The sequence below is a fragment of the Dasypus novemcinctus genome, chromosome 9 (genome assembly GCF_030445035.2).
Source record: "Dasypus novemcinctus isolate mDasNov1 chromosome 9, mDasNov1.1.hap2, whole genome shotgun sequence".
NCBI lineage: Eukaryota > Metazoa > Chordata > Mammalia > Cingulata > Dasypodidae > Dasypus > Dasypus novemcinctus.
In genome coordinates, this window is record NC_080681.1 from 9,582,232 (window position 1) to 9,603,340 (window position 21,109).

A 21,109-nucleotide genomic window follows, 5' to 3' on the forward strand; every position below is an offset into this window, starting at 1 on the left:
TAGTTACATTCTTATACTAGTCTACTTGTATCTATTTTGGTGTAAAATTATGCTGTATACACATTGATTCATCATCTTTCCTCCCAAATCCAATTCTGAAAATCTGAGAATTCTGAGAATTCTGAATTCTGAGAATTCAAACCACGGTAAGAAACTAGGACTCAAGAATTAACTGTATAACTAGTTTTCAATGGGTGGCCTGTGTTTGGTCTAAAACAGAAGAAAAAAGGTCATTAGAACAATACAAGCTGGCATTTGTAGTACAGCAAACAAGCAAGAAGTGGCTGACTGTTCCATTTGTCATCTTTAGATGGAAAAAGCTTACATTATTATATGGTTATAGTTTCCTTGGCTGCTCAAGCAAATACCATGAAATGGGTTGGGTTAAACAATGGAATTTATTCACTCACAGTGTGAGGCTGAGAAAAGGACATGCCAAGGAGTCATCAAAGCCATGCCTTCTTCCCAAACAGTGTGGTCTGGGGCTGGCTGGCTGCTGGCAATCCTTGATGTTAGTTCCTCTGTCACATGGCCGCTTCTCCTGACCTCTCCATTCTCTTCCAGGTTCCATTCTGCTCCTCCCTGTAGCTTACTCTCTCGGTCCGAATTTCCTTCTGCTTGGGAAGGGCTCCAGTAATAGGATTAAGACCCACCCTGTTTCGGCTGGGCCACACCTGAAATGAAGTAACCTCTTCAAAATGTCCTATTTACAATGGGTTCACACTCAAGGAATGGATTAGATTTAAGAACATGTTTATCCTGGGTATATACAGTTCCAAACTACACACTCCACCCTTTGGACCCCCAAAAGACAAGTTCTTTCTGCATGCAGAATCCATTCATTCCATCACCATATCCCCAAAGCCTGAAGTTCTTACAGAAACAGTGCTTAGTACAAGGTCTCATCCAAGTCATTTGTGGGTATGGTCTGTTCTGAGGACAAGTCGCCTCTTTCTGTGGACCCGAGAAACCTAGAGAAAAAGTTGTCTGCTTCTCATTTACAATGGAGGGATGGACCTAGGATACACGTTTCCATTCCAAAAGGCAGAAATCAGAAGGAAAACAGGGGTCCATGGTTCCCAAAACAATTCTGACACCCAGCAGGGCAAACTCCATTAGATTTCACGGTCTCGAGTCATCTGTGACTGCCATTTCGTCCTCTGGGCCTCGGGGAAGCAGCGGCCCCACCCTTCCAAGTGCTTGCACTTTGACCTTGCTCTCCCCAAACACGCCCCACCTTCTCCAAGCATCAGGATGGTGGCCAGGCTCTCTGTGAACCCCAGGGCACAGGCCGCACCCCCTTTAAGCATTGGAGTTGGGAAGAATTGAAACATCTCATTATTATTTGGAGAATATTCATTTAATTAGATCCTAGATATTTGGTAATTCCCTGTTAATGAACTCCCAGCTAACACAATATTGTGGCCCCAACTTTTTTCCCCCTCTTCTTGCTGACTCACTTAGGTAGTTATCAAGTTATCTTAAACCAGTTTTGAAACTTAATGATGAATTTTGCTGATTTGTTAGGTCGAATTTCTGTTCTTTACTACCTCTTCTCTCTCTGTTAAGAAAGGTCATCACACCTATCTTTTAGACTCCCCTTTCCTCATCCTTGTTTTCTCCCCACCACTTAGTTCTCTTTAAGATAGCCATTCATCTTCTTCATTTATGTACTTATTTTTATGTTTTTTTCTTTTTTTAATTTTATTTTTGAATTATCTTTTTTAAAAGTTAATAGATCACACAAAACATTACATTAAAAAACACGAGAGGTTCCCATATACCCCACTCCCCCCACCCCCATTTTTTTTAATTGTATTTTTTTGAAGATACATAGATCACAAAAAATGTTATATTAAAAAAATTCAAGAGGTTCCCAAATACCCCCCACCCCCCACCCCCCACTCCTCCCATATCAACATTCTCTTTCATCACTGTGGCACACTCATTGCATTTGGTGAATACATTTTGGAGTACTGCTGCTCCAAATGGATTATAGTTCACATTTTAGTTTACACTCTCCCCCAGTCCATTCAGTGGGTTATGGTAGGATATATAACGTCCAGCATCTGTCCCTGCAATATCACTTAGGACAACTCCAAGTCCCGATAATGCCCTCACATCACATCTCCTCTTCCCTCTCTCTGCCCTCAGCAACTACCGTGCCCACTTTTTCCACATCAATGCTGCAATTCCTTCCATTACTACTCACAATAGTTCCACAGTAAAATATCAGTAAGTCCACTCTAATCCACACTCTATTCCTCCATCCTGTGGGCCCTGGGATGGTGGATGATATCCATTCATCCTCTTTAATTATGTGGAATCTCTACATGAAATATAAGCAACTACGTAATAGTAATAATAATCGCCTTCTTTTTAAAAAATTTTGTCTTGTTGCTAGAAACTTGAGAAAAGTTCTTTCTCTATGTCCTTATTTGTCTTTATCAGTTCACGCTGTGGAACAAAATAGATGAGAGTCATGGCTCCAAATGCAAAAGCAGTACCAGGGAGGGATACATTTATGAAAAAGGAAAGGAAAGCCATAGTTTTAAAGAAGTGATATTACACATAAGTGTGAGTGCATCAATTTGTAAAATTTTGAAAAAATCCTAGAAGTCATCTTTAGAAGCCTTTTAATTGCAGGACAGAGGGAAATGTGGGAAAGTTAGCTTGGGGTCCAACTAAGGAGACTCTTAAGGATCTGGCTAAGGAATTTGGACTTTTTCCTAGTAGCAAAGGGTATTTGTCAAAATTGTTTTGAGCAGGGGAGAAATAATTAAAGCAGTAATTTTGGAAAATTAATTTGGCATAATTATGCCCAGTGGATTTGAATGGGGAAAGACAGAGAAGTGTGAAGATGTTAAGAAACAATCGTGATAATTCAAGCTTTAAGGGAAAGGGCCTGAACTAAGGTATCTGTAGTGGGCATGGGAAGGAGGGTTGATGCAAAATATTATATGGGAGGAATCGGTAGGACTTGTCAACTGAATTACGGCTGGGAATTGTGGGAAGAGGGAAACCAAAAGTAACTCTCAGTTTCTAAAATACGGCTGTCTGGGAGAATCTAGTGCCATTGGCATTAATAGTGGGGTAGTGATGATTTTAGTTTTAAATGTGCTCAGTTTGAGGCTGTGGTAAGATACACAAGTGAAAATGTCTAGGACACAGTTGAGAATTCAGGACTGAACCTAAAAATCAAAGCTCAATATAGGAATTTAAGAGTAACCCAGTAGGGATTGGAATTGTCATTCAATTTGAGTGAGTTAAATAAGTCAGCAAACTGTTGTTGTTTGCTTTCTACAAGAGTGTATGATATCTCTGAGCAAATATGTATGAGAGAAGAGCCGAGGATTGGGGACTTAAGTTTGGAATTTTAGGTAATTCTCAATTAGAAGAGAGAAAAGGACAGAGAGCCTGTAAGAAAGAATGAGAAGGAGGAGTCAAAGAGAAAAGACTACTAAGGGACAAAGAAGAAGGAAATGAAAGAGGAGGAAGACTGAGTAGAAGCTGAGGGATCTAGCTCACAAGTGACCAACTCATCACTGAAAGTGGCCAAATAATAAAAATTATTTTCTTTAGTTCAAGCCACAAATATTCCTCGGCTATTTAGAGGTCCCCTCTGCCTTTTTTCTCAGACTGAGTTGGGGTTCATCAAAGTCCTTTCTGTTAGAAGCAGGTTCTTTGAATGATAAGGGAGATAAACAGAATTTGGGGCAACAGTGATTCCTAAGAAGGATCCAAAGAGAAACTATCATTTTCTTCTGACCTGAAGCTTTGGCCTATAGCATAATATTGGCAAATGGGAAAATTTCAAGGAGTTGCTTCACTGTTTTGAGGAATCTTGTTCAACCACATTAACTAGTCTCTGCTTGGTCCAGATCATATTCTACCAACAGAATATGATGGTATTTAAAGAGTATTGTTTAAGGGATGGATTTGAAGTTTGGGTCACATAAAAAAATAGTAACTGCTTTGGGGACTGAAATCCTTGAAATTTTGCTGAATATTAGATATTTTATTCAACTAAAGCCCCATTTTTACTAAAAAATGTGATCTGTAGTGAAAAGATTAATGGAACTTAACCGTCCTATTGACACCTGAACTAAATAGCAGCTGTAAAGAAATTATATTAAACTTTTATTATCTGACCCTTTGGGTGGAACACAGGACTTGTTTTCTGAATATATTTGGTTTTTAAAATATTCACCAGTTTCACCTCTAAACTTTAGCTATTTGTGGCTCAGCTGCAGCAAGTGTGGTCTTTTCACTTCTTCAAATGTCACTGAAGTTTGATGTGCTGGGGTTCTCTGTCCTAAATGGGGTTAGCCCAGAGAACACTGAAAGGGCTCAAGTGGAATGCTGGGGCCCTGGAGAAGGAAAGCTCTCCTGAGGTAGTTTCTTACCTACTTTCTCGAGGATGATTTAATTATTCCTGGGATTTTATTACAGAAGCTGAAAAGGCAATCTGCTATGTACAAGGTAGACAAAACCTATCCCACAACCGTGGCCGAGAGGCCCAAGAATATCAAGAAAAACAGATACAAGGATATCTTGCCCTGTAAGTTCTATTTCTCCCTATAAACGCGTACCCTTTCCCAGATTCATTCATTCCTGTCCTCTTTTTACCCATTGCTGTTCCTAATCCTGGAACATAGCTTTGACTTATTAATTTGTACTGTTTCTGACTGCAAGAGAGTTTTCATTATTCGCTCACGCACTCACTCGTCAAACACTTACTAGCAACCACCGCTCACACGGTCAGGCCCGATGTGCAGGAACCCTCCAACACCTCTTAGTTACACTCTATCTTTCCTTCGTGTGATAGATGATCATAGCCGGGTAGAGCTGTCGCTGATGATCTCGGATGAGGATTCCAGCTACATCAATGCTAACTTCATTAAGGTATACTGAAAGGAAATTAAAGCGATTCCTATTTCTCAAGGTACCTGAAAAATAGGGGGAAAGCATTAGCTGAGACAAAGAAGCGACTGTTTCTAGTCACCCTGTGTGATTTCTCTTCCCCTCTAGGGGGTTTATGAGCCTAAGGCTTATATTGCCACTCAGGGCCCTTTGTCTACAACTCTCCTGGACTTTTGGAGGATGATTTGGGAATACAGCGTCCTGGTAAGTGCAGTGCTGCTTCTACTTTATTCTCTAGTTTTCAGAAATGGAGGGTGTAAGCTGTCAGGGTATGCGATTGAGGTTTCTTGTTAAAGTCAGTGTCTTTTCTGCTTGGTCAGTAGAATGTTCAGGCATCTTTTAGGCAAAATCCCAATGTCACTTCTGTTCAAGGAAATGAAAGTTCGCACCTTGGCAGGCATATTTGGTAACAAGAAGTTAATTCATTGATTTGAATAGAGAAGAGGGAAGTGGGGACAGAAAGAAGGAAGGGTAGGAGCAACATTTTATAATTTATCAGGATTTCTTTTTTTTGTTTAAAAAATAAGCAAAACAAAACATAAAAAGAATAAAAACTTTCTGGCCATGGGATGCATGGGTTAACTGTGCTTCCTGACTATATAGACATTTAAATTTCTTTCTATCTCCATCCTCCCAATCAGATCATCGTTATGGCGTGCATGGAGTTTGAAATGGGAAAGGTGAGTTGCTTTTTAGTATCTGCTTACCTAAAGGTAAGGGAAAGAGGAAAAAGGAGGGAAAACTGGCAACAGAACATTCTTTAAGCATGCTAAGTATGCTTGATGTACAATCAAATGTAGGTAAAAATTATGTTCATCTTCCTCGTTTACAGTTTCGGGGTGCCATATAAATCTCCCAGTAGGTACCATGTTTAATGTAAAAGCACGGTATGATTTTAAAGTATCAATTCATTTTCCCACTTTTATTAATCAGATGTCTTTAACTGTCAGCCAGAGCTTCTAACCTTCTGTGCTGTCCCATATAGCATTCCCACTAGCCTCAAGTGGCTGTTGAGCACTTGAAATATGGTTTATGTGACTGGGAAACTTAATTTTAAATTTTTATTTAATGTTAATTTAAATTAAAAAACTGATACTCAGCTCCATTATTGGAAAACTTTTAAATATGTTTGGAACAACATAGGTGTGAATCTATTTTTCAACTGTAAATTTTATGAAATCTAAATAAATATTTCTGATCAAAATTAGCATCCTAATTGAGATATGCTTAAAATATTATATGCTGGATTTTGAAGACTTATTACAAGAAAAGGATGTAAAATATGTAATAACTTTTATATTGACAGCATGTTGAGAAAGTTTTAGGCATACTAACGTAGTATGTAATTTAAAAAAATTTTTTTTTAAGATTTATTTTATTTATTTCTCCCCCTCCGCCCCTGTTGTCTGCTCTCTCTGTCCATTCGCTGTGTGTTCTTCTGCATCGCTTGCATTATCCGGCGGCACTGGGAAGCTGCGTCTCTTTTTTTGTTGTTGTTGCGTCATCTTGCTGTGTCAGCTCTCTGTGTGTGTGATGCCACTCCTGGGTGGGCTGTGCTTTTCTCATGCAGGGCGGCACTCCTTGCAGGGTGCACTCCTTGCACATGGGGCACCCCTACATGGGGGCGCCCCTGCATGGCATGGCCCTCCTTGAGCGTGGCAGCACTGCACGTGGGCCAGCTTACCACACAGGTCAGGAGGCCCTGAGGATTGAACCCTGGACCCTCCGTATGGTAGATGGACACTCTATCAGTCGAGCCATGTCCGCTTCCCATAATTAAAATTTCACCTGTTTTCATTTTTGAAAGTGGCTATTAGAAAATTTAAAATTACATGTGTATCTCATTACATTTCTATTGGACAATGCTGTGCTGCCCTGCATGGATAATACTGTTGCCGTTCTGAGTTGATACAATTAAAACCAAGGAAACTTGGCAGCTTTCTTTTAGTGGACATATGGTTTCTGTTAGTCCTGTTGAAATACTGAAACTAGATCAAAGCTTCTTATTTCTACCTTTTTAGAGTTCTAGGAAGTCTGTCATGTATGTATTCTTCTTGAATGTTTGTTTTCCCATCCTTGGGGAGATTGCAGACTGCGATGCTGGGGTTGAAGCCCAAGGGGTTAGAAGTCACCCAAGGTCAAGGGTACAGAGCTGGGTTTGCTTCTGAAGGAGGGAGTGGGTTTTGTTACCCAGAAGAGATTAGAATATGTGGAGGGAAATCACTGAGTTCTGCTTTGTGCAACAGAAAAAATGTGAGCGCTACTGGGCTGAGCCAGGAGAGACGCAGCTGCAGTTTGGCCCTTTCTCCATAACTTGTGTAAGTATGGTGCCTGTCCTACCAGGGCGGAGACAAGGGTCCAGGATCTACATTATGGAGAGCCTGCCTTAAATCAGTATTTTCCTCTTCCATTTCTTAGGAAGAAGAAAAAAGGAAATCTGATTACACAATCAGGACTCTAAAAGCCAAGTTCAACAGTGTAAGTATAGAACAGGAGTGGTAAATTCAAATGCCTACAGGCATCAGGCCAGTAAATATATGTGTGTGTGACTCAGGCTGGGCATAAGGCAGTGGGCAGTTGTGGGACCTTTGATGGCCTGGATGAGTCTTTATATTCAAAAGAGACCTTGCGCCCAAGCCTTTTTCACACCGTGGCACACATAGAAGATGAAAAAATTTGTAGTGTGAATAGAAGTTGTACAGTGACTAGAGACTGGGGACCAAGTTGCAAACTCAGGCTGCCTTCGGCCCTGCCCGTCCTCTCTGAGACCAAGGGGTTGCCAGATGGGGAGTTCTGGTTTGGACTGTCTTGTGAGTGTGGCAGGTGGAACAGTGTCAATACGACGTGACCTGGAATCGTTTTCAGTTGTTCTATGAGTGCACCTGGTCTCCTGAGGTCTGTAGGAAAGAAAGTAGCATAAACTGCAAAAAGGATATAATGCTACATAGTAAGTCAGAGTCATCCTGTGGCAAAATGAGGTGAAGTCCTACCCTTGAACTTTCCTTCTGTTCCGGCTATCTTTTAAGGAAACTCGAACTATCTACCAGTTTCATTACAAGAACTGGCCAGATCATGACGTGCCTTCATCTACAGACCCTATTCTTGAGCTCATCTGGGATGTGCGTTGCTACCAAGAGGACGACCGAGTTCCCCTGTGCATTCACTGCAGGTACGGTGCCGTGTACAGCCCTTTTATGCATAACACAGGAGATGTCAGAGTCTGGCCAGGAATTTTTCTGTAGCTGAAAGAAGACCCACTTGGTTGGAATTGAAGGTGGTATGAGCACATAGGATGCAGGCTCCTGGCCCTGCCCTCACTTACTTCAGTTGATCAGAAAGGAATGAAGTTTAGACATGAGAGTGATCAGAAGGAAAAGGTCAATCGCAGAAATATTAAGTTCAACCAGAGCATTGTATTTACTTTTTTCCGATGTGACTTGTGAACAGGACAGCTCTAGAGACTTCCTGTGAGAAATTGCCTGGAATCTGTCCTGAGGTTCCCTTTAACACATGGTCTCAGGGAAATGGTCGGGTTTGGGAAATTTCATTGCTGCCAGGATTTTTTTGCTCTTCTAATCTACTGATGAAATTTTCCCGATGTTGTCAATGATCTCTCTCTGCAACTACACATGCTACTGTAATCTTTCGTTTCAGTGCTGGCTGTGGAAGGACTGGTGTTATTTGTGCTATTGATTATACATGGATGTTGCTGAAAGATGGGGTAAGTTTCTCTAAGCAGGCAATTCCCATTTGCTTACACTGCTGCTTTCACACTTCTAGGAATTGTTCGGTTCTTCAAAACATTTACCTCCATGATTTCATCTTTTTTACTTTATTTTTTGCCTTTAACAAAGTCTGCCATGCTCTGAGAGTACTTCCCAGACCTTGATCCTCAGCATCACCTGGAAACTTGTTAGAAATGCACAGTCTTGGGCTCCACCCTATACCAAGTAAATCAGACACTCTGGAAGTGGGGCCTAGCAAGGCCTATAGGTGATTTTATTGCATGTTAAAGTTTGAGAACAACTGCTCTAAGTTATATTGTTATTCTTCCTTAATCCAAACTGCTTTAGTAGGTGAACTCAATTTTACTGCATTCAAACTTTGTATTCTCATATGTAAATCATGTTTTAAAGTTTGATAGGAAATCGGAAGATTATCATATGGGCTGCAGACCTATTTACCAGCTTCTTTTATTTCATAAAACTATTGAACCTTCTCCCTCATTATATACATATATTTTGAGGTACTAGGGCGAGGGATTGAACCCAGGACCTCGTACATGGGAAGCAGGAGCTCAACCACTTGAGCTACATCTGCTCCCCTCATTATATCTTTAAGTTTCAGACATTTCACTTCATGGCAATTAAAATCCATGTGAAACCATTCAAAAGAATTTCTCTAGTCTTTTCTAGTGAAATCACCAGGGTCTGAATCATGATAAAAGTGATGAGAACCTCAGTTTTAAAAATGCATTCTTTTTCTGATATTATCCCATGTGAGAAGAGATGTCAGGGAAGTACAAAGACTATATGAAGGTGGCAATAATTTATTGATGGGATGAAAAGGAATGAGATTTTTTTTTCATTTTATTTGGTAGATAATTCCTGAGAACTTCAGTATCTTTAGTTTGATCCAGGAAATGCGAACACAGAGGCCTTCATTAGTTCAAACTCAGGTATGGACAGTGGTGAAGGGATCACGTGTTGGTAAGAATCCAAAACCAGCTGACTCCCCAGCCCTGACGTCCATTCACTGTTAAGTACTTTAGTTCATTCCTCTTTCCTTTGAGTACCCCAGTATTTTCCCTGTACCCCCTGCCTTGGGTCAAATTTCTTTCATTCCTTATATTTTACATCTGTTTAGAAAATATTATGAAATCAATATAATATTTCTTACAAAGGATGTTGAAAAAAATCCAATAAGCTGTTTGACTTAGAAATTAACAGCTCAGTCAGGTTAACCTGAAATTTTGTAGTCGTAAAGCCATCTTTGAAACCATAGAAAAAATCAGATTTGTGATTTCTACTTCAGGAGGTGGTAACAAAATCTGGAGAATGCAGTCTATATTCTCATTTTAGGAAATACTGACAAAAATAAAATCAACCATAATCCTATCACCTAATACTAGTCACTGTTACTAAATTTTTGTAGTTTTCTATAGTTTTTCCTGGTCCTATTGTATACATGCTTAAAAACACTTAAATCATAAAGACACACACACCAAATATATATATTTATATGTATGTCCAGTTCAAAATATTTTTTTTTAAGGAGGTACCGGGGATTGAGCCCATGACCTTGAACATGAGAAGCAGGTGCTCAACTGCTGAGCTACATCCGCTCCCCTCACAATGTTTTCATCCACTCCAGATTGCCCACATGTGTTCACTCCATTAGGGCTTCTCTACCCTTCTCTACATGAACTGAAGCTCAAGTATACCTCCTAGGTGAAACATTCCCAGTCCAAATCCCTCATTCTTTACACTATTAATTTCACCCATATTTCTACCCCACTGATTTTACCCACATTTCTAAGTGGTCTCCATTTTTAAGATAGAATTTAGCACTCATTCATCAAACATGTACTGATGTTTATTATATAACAGGCACTTTTGGGTAATGTTAGAACTACTTTTTATGCTTAAATAGCCAGGCCTAAAGTGTTTAAAGCACTTACAAATGAACTTGCACCTAGGTTTAGAAGTAAAACAATTGACAATGGCAGTTTAGGTATTTTAATCCAAAATTTGTGAATTGAGGGGGAAAAATGAAGAGCTATTGTAATATAAACCCATCTGTTTAGCCCACACAAGTTTTCCAGTAATGGCTAGTGGAAAAAGTTTTTTTCATGTGTTGACTGTAGGTGTTTTCTATATTCAACCTGTGAGGAGGAAAGTATGTGAAATGAACACACTGGCTGGTTTAGAGCTGTCAGACTGGAAAGAAGGCTGACCCATGTAAATGATAAAGATACCAGGAAGTACGCAAAGCAGTTGTATAGTATTAAAATGTAATACTAAATTAATAAATAAGATCATTTTCCATTTTAGAAAAATTCCATTTCAAGTCTACTTTTTAAGAACTGGAAGACATTTGGAAAAGTTTGAAATTTCCCTTCACATTTTGGCATTATCAAAGATTAGCTGAACAAATATCTTCACAATCGTAGCTGCTTTTACTGACACTACTCTAGCCAGGAAAGGTCACTGTAAAGAGATGAGTGCTTCCTGTCTCATTATGTGGGTTTCCACCCACTGACACAACACACTATGTCAAGATGAGCACTCACACACTCCCTAGAAGCCTGCCCCAGGTGCTTCCTGTCCCAAGTGCCCCCCACAGCCAACGCCCTACACCAGTAACCCTACCTTGCGCTATTGCCAAAAAAGCATGCCCAACATGGCAGTTTCAACCACTCACCCACCAATCCCCAGTGTTGACCTGCTCCCTCCCCCAACCCTCCCCCCAACGCCATGGACAGTCCAACCCACCTTCCAAACCCTACCCCCTTACATATCTGCACCGCCGAACCCAACAGTATCACTGCACCACTGCACAACCTCACAGTTCCACTTTATAGATTTCGCCCATGTAGGCATTGACTCACAACCACCTTCTCTCTTTCCAGTTCCTGTAAACCTATCTTCCAGACTAGCTCTGTGAGTCTGCTCAATTTGCTTAATTTATATAAGCGAGGTCATGTAATATTTGTCCTTCAGTGCCTGGCTTGCTTGGTTTTTCTTTCTTCTTAGAAAAATTACAGAGTGTACCCATGACTGTGTTCGGTGATACAGGCTTTGTATTGTTCTCTTGCTTCAATTGTCTTTGGAATAAATCGCATTTTATTTGTATAAGATTGTATAGTGTGTCAGGGGAAAACCTTGAATAGGCCCATTCCGATGAAAAGTTGGCCCAAAATCAAGTACCTGAGCAGGTACAGAGGCAAAAGCAGAGCAGTAAAAAGCCCATACACCTTATAATAATAAAGTCTCAATTTCTCTGTGGAGGAATTTCTTTCATAGCCACAAATTTCCCCAACGTTGACAGCGATCTACTTTTTCTTTGGTATCTTTGCTGGAACAAAATTTCAGCAGCTTGATTTAAGTGCAGTAAATTAAGAATGATGAGATTCAGGCTCTAACCCAGGTGTGGGAAATTACTTCTGAATAACCTTGGAAAAAATGACTATAAATAGGGATACTAGCCCAGCTCCTTCACAGAGCAATGGTGAGAGCCAAGCTGAACAAGAGATATGGAGGCTATCTCTGAGCTACCTACCAACATCCAGAAAAGATGACGGTAGCTTACAAAAAATACTTACAAGATGAAATAAAAGTTAAATGTAAGCAACAAAAACAGATTAGACGAATTATAGTGGAGGGAAGGATAAGTCAGAAAATGAGGCTGGAATATAAAAAGCATGACATAAAGGTCGTCTTGTTCATTATGTAGAGGTAGATTAAATTTTGACTCTTTTCCAAAAGCATCTTGAAATCTGAAGTGGGGTACCCAAACATAAGGTACTGTTATTAAAGTAATATTGATGGCCCTTTCAGTTCTGCTGTACTAAGATTTGAATGGTGTTCATAGTCCTGAAATCTGTTTTTTGCTTGTTTTCATTTGTTCTTGTTCGTGATGCTCTACAGGAACAGTATGAGCTGGTCTACAATGCTGTATTAGAACTATTTAAGAGGCAGATGGATATTTTCAAGGATAAACGCTCTGAAGTAGAGGTAAATCTTAAACTTGATATTTTGCCAATTTTTTTTTTCATATTTATTTTTAGTCAAGGGATCTCAGATTAGTTGTAAGACTTAACTTATTATCTGCTGTTAAGGTGAACTGGGTGTGTTAGATGTGCATGGGGCTGCCCTGCAAACTTGTGGAGAAGAACAAATTAAGTAAAGCAATTTTAGCTTAGAAAATTCATCTCTTGGTTAACCTAGTACACAGAATGTTCAGCTAAATGTCGGAACAATAGGAGTGACTAAAAGGGCAAGTGTAAATTCTGTTCCCATATTTTTGACAGTTGTGGGTGAATTTGAAGTGAGAGTGACAGTTATAAAGTGAAGTTATAGCTGAGCCCCAGAAAATAAGGTTTCTCTAGCCTTATTTTTTGTAATAATTATTATTTTTCATTTTTATGTGTACAATTCAGTCACATTATATTCCCAGTATTGTGCCAATACCATCACCCTTATCAAAACTTTTCCATCACCCCAAACAGAAACTATATACCCATCAAGCAGTAACTCCTCGTTCTTATCCCTATCCCCAGCTCCTGGTAACTTCTAATCAACTGTCTCTATATTTTTGCTTATTCTAGGTATTTCATATAGAAATCATATAATCTTTGTCCTTTTGTGCCTGGCTTATTTCACTCAACGTGTCTTCAGGGTTTGTGCATGTTGTAGCATGTATCAGAACTTCATTATTTTTTTGCAGCTGAATAATATTCCATTGTATGTATATACTACATTTTGTTTATCCATTCATCTGTTGATGGAAATGTGGATAGCTTCCACCTTTCGGCTACTGTGAATAGTGCTACTATGAACACTGGTGTGCAAATATTTGTCTGTTTCAATTCTTTGGGAGTGTATATAGAATTGCTGGGTCATATGGTAATTCCATGTTAACTTTCTAAGGGACTACCAAACTGTTTCCATAGCAGCTGCATAATTTTGCAATATACCAGGGTTCCTATTTCTCTGCATCCTCACCAAAGCATGTTATTTTCTGTTTTTAAGTAATAGCCAATCTAGTGTGTATAAAGTGGTATCTCATGGAGTTTTTATTTGAATTTCTCTGATGGCTAAGGATGTTGAACATCTTTTCATGTACTTATTGACCATTTGTGTATCTTCTGTGGGGAAATATTCAAGGCTTTTGCCCATTTTCTCCTTTGTTTGACTTTTTCTTGTTGCGTTATGGGAGTTTTAAAAAATATATTCTGGACATTGAACCCTTATCAGCTTTCCAAATATTTTCTTGCGTTCTGTGGGTTGTCTTTTCACTTTCTTAATAATGTCCTTTGAGGCACAAACGTTTTTTTAATATTGATGAAGTTCAAGATTTATCTTCTTTCCTTTTGTTGTTGGTGCTTTTAGTGTCATATCTAGGAATCCATTACCTAACACAAGGTCCTAAAGATTTTCTCTTATGTTTTCTTCTAAGAGTTTTATAGTTTTAGCTCCAATATTTATGTTGTTAATCCATTTTGAGTTAGTTTTTATATGGTGTGAGATAAGGATCTAATTTCATTCTTTTGTATGTGTATATCCAGTTTTACCAGCATCATTGGTTGAAGAGAGTGTTCTTTGATATCTTGTCAAAAATTAATTGGCCGTAGATGTGTGGGTTTATTTCTGAACTTTAGCTTCATTTTGATTGAAAATATCTCATTTTGAAATATCAATGGATTTTTAGTTGAAGTTCTTATATATAAAAATGATTATGATTTGGCCAATACCAATTTAAAAAGTGTTGAGAATTCTAGATATGCTATTTTTATCTCATCACAAAAATTGATAGATCAAATTACACAGTATTACAAAGCGTTAGGTTCTAAACAGACCTTAAGGAGGTAAAACTATATTTAAAATGTAACATACACATTTTACTTTTTAATATCACTTGTTAAATTATTAATCCTAAAATATTCCCTGAGGACCTACCCTTTTCCCAGCATCAGGAATATAAAGTATGTAAGACAGGTCCTGGTCGTAATTCCCACCAGTTGAATCATGAAGTGTCCTGAGACTCAGTGAAGTGGGAGGGTAGAGAATGGGGAAAAGCCAGAAAAAATATGTGCTTGGGCTAGGGACCTAAGCAATCTGTAGTTAATGTCTGGTCAGCTCTAAGGAGGAATAATCCAGTACGGGGACATGGAAATAAGAGGATCGTTGCCAGAACTGTTACTTATTTCCTATTCATGCCTATTTCATTAGCTAGTATTCCCAGAATTATGTTAAGTAACAGAGGTAATATGGACATCCTGACTTTAATGGGAATGATTCTAGTGTTTCACTAGTGACTTTTTGATTAGAGATTTTTTTTTAATTTTTAAAGAAAGTATTCATTGATTAATGTTTTATTAAGAAATTTTTTCAGAAAGAATTTTGAATTTTATCAATCGCGTATTTTTGCATCTAGGTGATACATGGGTTTTCTTCTTTGACTTATTAATACAGTTAATATCAACCCATCACTGTACTCTTAGAATAAACCCTACTTGAATAAGGAGTATTATTATTTTAATGCATTTCTGGAGTATAGGGATAATATGTAATTAGGCCCCAGGAAGTTTCAGTACTCAAGTTTAGCCCAGTAGCAGTGTCATGGCTCCAAATGATTGGGCTCTTTGGAGTGGGCCCTTAGCCAGTAAACAGGAACATGACTTGGAGGCGCTGGTTAAAGCCAGGGAGACCTTCTGCTTCTGGGAAGATAAAGTAGCTTACTTTTCCCTGCTCCTCTGTGGTGGTTGAAAGCTGTATGTACCCCTGAAAAACATGTTCTTAAATTTAATCCAGTCCTGTGGGTGCGAACCCATTGTAAGTAGGACTTTTTGATTTGGTTACTTCACTTAAGGTGTGGCCCAGAATGGATCTTAATCCTATTACTGGAGTCTTTTTTTAAGGGGAATGAAATTCAGAGTAAGAGAAAGCCACAGAGGGAGCAGCTAGAAGCTGAAATCAATGGAAATGGAAAAGGGAGAGGCCAGAAGAGCCACCATGTGCCTTGCCATGTGATAAACTAACCAAGGATTACCAGTAACCAGTCCTGGAACAACACAGTCTTCAGGAAGAAAGCATCACCTTGATGATGCCTTGATTTGGACTTTTTTCCTAGCCTCAAACCATGAGTGAATAAGTTCCCATTGTTTAACCTGACCCATTTCATGGTATTTGCTTGAGCAGCCTAGAAAATTAAAGCATCCTCCTATTAAGTGCAACCCAAAACCCGAGACATTATATATAAAACAAATATAGGAAGATTCTGAAAGATGGAGAGAGACAGGCTCTAGGGACCCTGGGACCTGAGGAATATAATGGTGGTGAGTTCCCTGGATTTCTTTTTTTGTCTCATATTTCCCAAGTTTGGAGCTGAATAATCCAACAGCCTGGAAATAACAATGACACAGACAAATAAAGCTCCAACAAAAGCCTGCTCTCTCTATCTACAGACCAGGAAAGGGGCAGCCTAGCAAGGTAAAATTTAGACAATAACTGCCCTTATTCCAAACACCAAAGAAAAACTGGCTCCAACCCCATCCATTCCAGCAAATGGGGAGCCTAGACTTCGTAAGATGACCTGTACCCCTACCGAAGTAGTGTCAGAAAAGGCCAAATAGAGAGCTGGGATTTTCATTCCCACTGCCATGTAACCTCCCCCCCCCCCCCCATTGGAATATCAGTAGAGACCAAATGCGGAATTTGGACTTCGGCCAGGCAGTAACTTGGTGTCCCAATACCTCTTTGTTGGAGAGGTATCAGAGGAAGCCTAGTGAAAGTCAGGACATTAACCATCCTGCAGTGCTAATCAGACCACCCTACAACTATGTCAGTGGGGATCATGGGGGGAGCCTTTCCCTCCTGTGTCAACAGAGGCTAAATGAGGAATATGTTGCAGATGGAACCTAGCTGACAGTAATGAAGCAGTGCCCTCCTTCCCTTCCTCTGTCAGAATGATGTTGGGGGAAAAAAGGTGGCTAAAACAGAAGTATCCAGATCTTACAACATTATATGAAAATACCCAGGTTTCAATTGAAAATAGCTCTTTGAAAACAGGAAGATCTCAAACCGAATGAAAAAAGTCAATCAACAGGTAATTAAAAATTGTAACGGGGTGTGTGGGATGTGGGGTATACGGGAACCTCTTTTATATATATATATATATTTTTTTTTAAAGATTTATTTATTTATTTAATTTCCCCCCCTCCCCTGGTTGTCTGTTCTTGGTGTCTATTTGCTGCGTCTTGTTTCTTTGTCCGCTTCTGTTGTGGTCAGCGGCACGGGAAGTGTGGGCGGCACCATTCCTGGGCAGGCTGCACTTTCTTTTCTCGCTGGGCGGCTTTCCTCACGGGCGCACTCCTTGCGCGTGGGGCTCCCCCACGCGGGGGACACCCTTGCGTGGCACGGCACTCCTTGCGCGCATCAGCACTGCGCATGGGCCAGCTCCACACGGGTCAAGGAGGCCCAGGGTTTGAACCGCGGACCTCCCATATGGTAGACGGACGCCCTAACCACTGGGCCAAAGTCCGTTTCCCTCTTATATTTTTTAATTTAACATTTTTTATGATCTATGTATCTTCAAAAAATATAATAAAAATTAAAAAAAAAATTCTAACAGATGTGAGAATTATCTCACAAAGATTTTAAAGAAACAATGATTTTAAAAATGCTTTAGTGGACAATTACAAACATGCTTAAAACAAATGAGAAAACAGAAAGCATAAGCAAAGAAATATAAAGTCTCAGCAAATAAACAGAAGATATGAAGAGCCAAATAGAAATGTTAAAATGGAAAAATACAATTACTGACTCAGTGGATTGACTCAACAGCAAAATAGAGTAAAGAGAAAAGAATCAGTGAACTGGAAGGTAGAGTAATAGAAATTACCCAATATGAACAACAGAGAAAATATAGACTGGAAAAAATAAAACAGAGGCTGAAGGAGCTATTGGACTATAACCAAAAAATCTAACATTCATATCACCAGGGTACCAGAAGGACAGGAGAAAGAGGCTGGACCTGGAAAAGTATTGAAAAATGCATCATAATTAGACTTCTGAAAACTAAAGATAAAGAAAAATTATGGAAAACAGCCAGAGAAAAATGACACATAACTATAGGGAATAAATCATTAGAATCACCATGGATTTCTCATAAAAAACCATGGAGGCCAGAAGGAAATGGCACAACATTTTTTAAGTGATTAAAGAACTATCAACTCAGAATCCTATACTCAGTGGCAATATCCTTTAGGAATAAAGGAGCAGTCTAGACATTTTTGATGAAAGAAACTAAAAGAATTTGTCACCAGCAGACCTACCCTAAAGGAATAGCAAAGGACATTTTCTAAACAGAAAGAAAATTATGAAAAGAACCTTGGAGCAACAGGAAGGAAGAATGAACATATCAAAAACATGGGTAAATACAATGGATTTCTTCTTCCGTTGAGTTTTCTAAATTATGTTTGACAATTGAAGCAAAAATTATAACACTGATATGGTTCTGAATGTGTGTAGAGGAAATAGTATAAAAAGGGGAGAGTAAGGGACATAAAGGGAGGTATGGCTTCTATACTTCACTCAAGCTGGTAAAGTGATGGCACCAGTAAACTCTGAGTTATGTATATAAAATATAATATTTAGAAACATCATTTAAAAAACTATACAGGGAAGCGGAGTTGGTCCAATGGATAGGGTGTGCACCTACCACATGGGAGGTCCAAGTTTCAAACCCAGGGCCTCCTGACCCGTGTGGAGCTGGCCCACGCGCAGTGCTGTGGCATGCAAGGAGTGCCGTGCCACGCAGGGGTGTCCCCCGCATAGGGGAGCCCCACGCGCAAGGAGTGCACCCCGGAAGGATAGATGCCCAGTGCAAAAAAAGTGCAGCCTGCCCAGGAATGGCGCCGCACACACGGAGAGCTGATGCATCAAGATGACGCAACAAAACGCGACACAGATTCTGGGTGCCGCTGACAAGAATACAAGCGAACACAGAAGAACACATAGCGAATGGACACAGAGAGCAGACAACTGGGGTGGGGAGGGCGGGGAAGGGGAGAGAAATAAATAAATAAAAAGCTATACAAAGAGACACACTAAAACACACTGTAGGCAAATCAAAAGGAAATTCTAAAGAATGCAGGAAAGAGAAAAAGGCAGATTAATAAAACAGCAATGAGAAACAGAGTGAATAGAGAAACAAAAAATAAAATGGCAGGCTGAAACCCTAACATATCAATAATTACATTAAATGAAAATGGTCTTGAGAAACAGCTGAGGGGTCTGAGGAGGTTTACCCCGAAGAAGCCTAGAGGACAGAGAGGGGCCTGATTTCTGTCTTAGCTCTCCCAAGGGCACGCTGGGACAGGAAAGCAGTCTTGTAGTAGGGAGACAGTCCTGTTCAGTATGAGGGAGGGCTTCTACTAATTAATGAGCCCTCTCAGAAGTTCCTGTCACAGGATATGTTCTATTACAGACTGGACTGAGATTTCATCAATCAGACGAATGCTGGACCTGATGACACTAAGGTCCTCCCAGTAAAATTCTATGATTCTGTTATCTTCAGGTACTGGGAATTTGAGCACTTCTGGAATAAGTTGCAACCTGTGTTGGACTGGGATGAACATTCTCTTTGGCTCACATGGGGCATAAGCCATCTTGCTCTCCTATGGGCTGTTTCAGTATAACACTTAGCACCTTGGAAAATTCATCTCTTCCCCATAAATGAAGCTAGTCACTGAGATATAAGTTGAAGTGCTTTTATTTTTGAAATTTTCTTTCAACAGCATGAAAACAGGGCCTGAGAAAACAACAAAATAAAAGCACAAGAGAAAGTTTGGCAAAAATGTAAATATTCAACATCTCAGGATGATGTCATCTTCAAGTTGCTGTAAGCTTCCCTGTTCTCACTCTTTTCTCACTCTTCATTGAAAACTGAACCCTTAAAAAAAAAAGACAGATTAACATAATGAGTTAAAAAACATGATCCAAAATATATGCTATCTAAAAAATTCACACCAAATATAATGATAAAGGTATATTGAAAGTAAATGGTTGGAAAAAAGGTATATCATGCAAACATGAGTCAAAGGAAAGCACAGGTAGTTATATTACTATCAGATAAGGTAAACTTCAGAGAAAATAAAATTAAAGTCAAAGAGGGATAATATGTAATGATAAAAGGGCCAATCTACCAAGAAGAGATAAAAGTGTATGCACCAAACAACAGAGCTATAAAATATATCAAGTAAAAACTGACAGAACTGAAAAGAGAAATAGACAAATCCACAGTTATAGTTAGAAACTTCAACTCTCTCAACAATGGATAGAAAAACTAGACAGAAAATCAGCAAAAATATAGAAAAACTCAATAACACCATCAACAACAGGATCAAATCAACATCTTTCAAATACTCCACCCAATAACAAAATGCCTATTATTTTTAATTTTAAGTGCACAAAGAACATATACTAAGGTAGAAAGTATCCTCAAATCTTAACAAATTTAAAGAATTGAAATTATAGAGTATGTTCTTTGACCACAATGAATGAAACTAGAAATCAATAACAGAAAGAGAACAGAAAATATCCAAATACCTGGAAACTGAACAAGACTAGTCTAAAATATCTATGGGTCAAAGAGGAACTCTCAAAGGGAAAAAAAATCCAACTCATTGAACTGAATGAAAATGAAAATGCAACATACTAAAATTTGTGAGAAAAGCTACAGCAGTAGAGAGGGAAATTTATCGCACTAAATGTGTGCCTTACAAAAGAGGAAGAGTCTCAGATCAATAATCAAAGCTTCAATCCTAAGAACCTAGAAAAAGAACAGCAAAATAAATCCAGGGTTTTTGTTTGTTTTTTGTCTATTATTATTATTGTTATTGTTATTGGGATAATGAAAATACTCTTAATAATGATTGAAGTGATGAATGCACAACTCTGTGATTATGCCAGATACCAGAAACCCTGACTCTATTTTCTGGTGACCTATATTCTATTAATTCCCTGAGTTTATACAATATATTGTTTTCACAGTAGCACAATCATACATAGTATTTGTCCTTTTGTGTTTAGCTTGCTTCATTCAATATAATGTCCTCCAGTTTTATTCATCTTGTCATATAATTTATGACTTCATTTATTACTGCAGGTGTATAATATTCCGTCATGTTTATACACCACAATTTGTTTATCCATTCATTGGTTGATGGACACCTGGGTTGTTCCATCTTTTAACTATTGTAAATAACGCTGCTGTGAACATCATTGTGCAGATGTCTGTTCATGTCACTGCACTTTATTTTTTTTCACCATTTCTTTGTATTTTTATTGAACATTTTCAATATTTTTTTTCTTAAATTTCTGCTCAGGTACAACAACTAAATGGAAAACCACAATTATAGTTCACAAACTGTGGCATGAAAAGTAACACATATCCCATTAGG

The 21,109-nt window shown here is 38.9% G+C and overlaps 1 protein-coding gene across 1 annotated transcript in view; it reads left to right on the forward strand.

Moving 5' to 3' along the window:
- Nucleotides 1-21,109, forward strand: part of PTPN22 (protein tyrosine phosphatase non-receptor type 22) — a 58,719-nt gene that overhangs the window by 8,090 nt on the left and 29,520 nt on the right. The window contains exons 2-11 of the mRNA XM_004462975.4: nucleotides 4,453-4,561; nucleotides 4,829-4,905; nucleotides 5,032-5,127; nucleotides 5,565-5,603; nucleotides 7,170-7,241; nucleotides 7,342-7,401; nucleotides 7,950-8,092; nucleotides 8,578-8,644; nucleotides 9,524-9,601; nucleotides 12,573-12,659. Of these exons, the coding sequence (XP_004463032.1) occupies nucleotides 4,453-4,561; nucleotides 4,829-4,905; nucleotides 5,032-5,127; nucleotides 5,565-5,603; nucleotides 7,170-7,241; nucleotides 7,342-7,401; nucleotides 7,950-8,092; nucleotides 8,578-8,644; nucleotides 9,524-9,601; nucleotides 12,573-12,659 (828 nt within the window). The remainder of the gene's footprint in view (nucleotides 1-4,452; nucleotides 4,562-4,828; nucleotides 4,906-5,031; nucleotides 5,128-5,564; nucleotides 5,604-7,169; nucleotides 7,242-7,341; nucleotides 7,402-7,949; nucleotides 8,093-8,577; nucleotides 8,645-9,523; nucleotides 9,602-12,572; nucleotides 12,660-21,109) is intronic.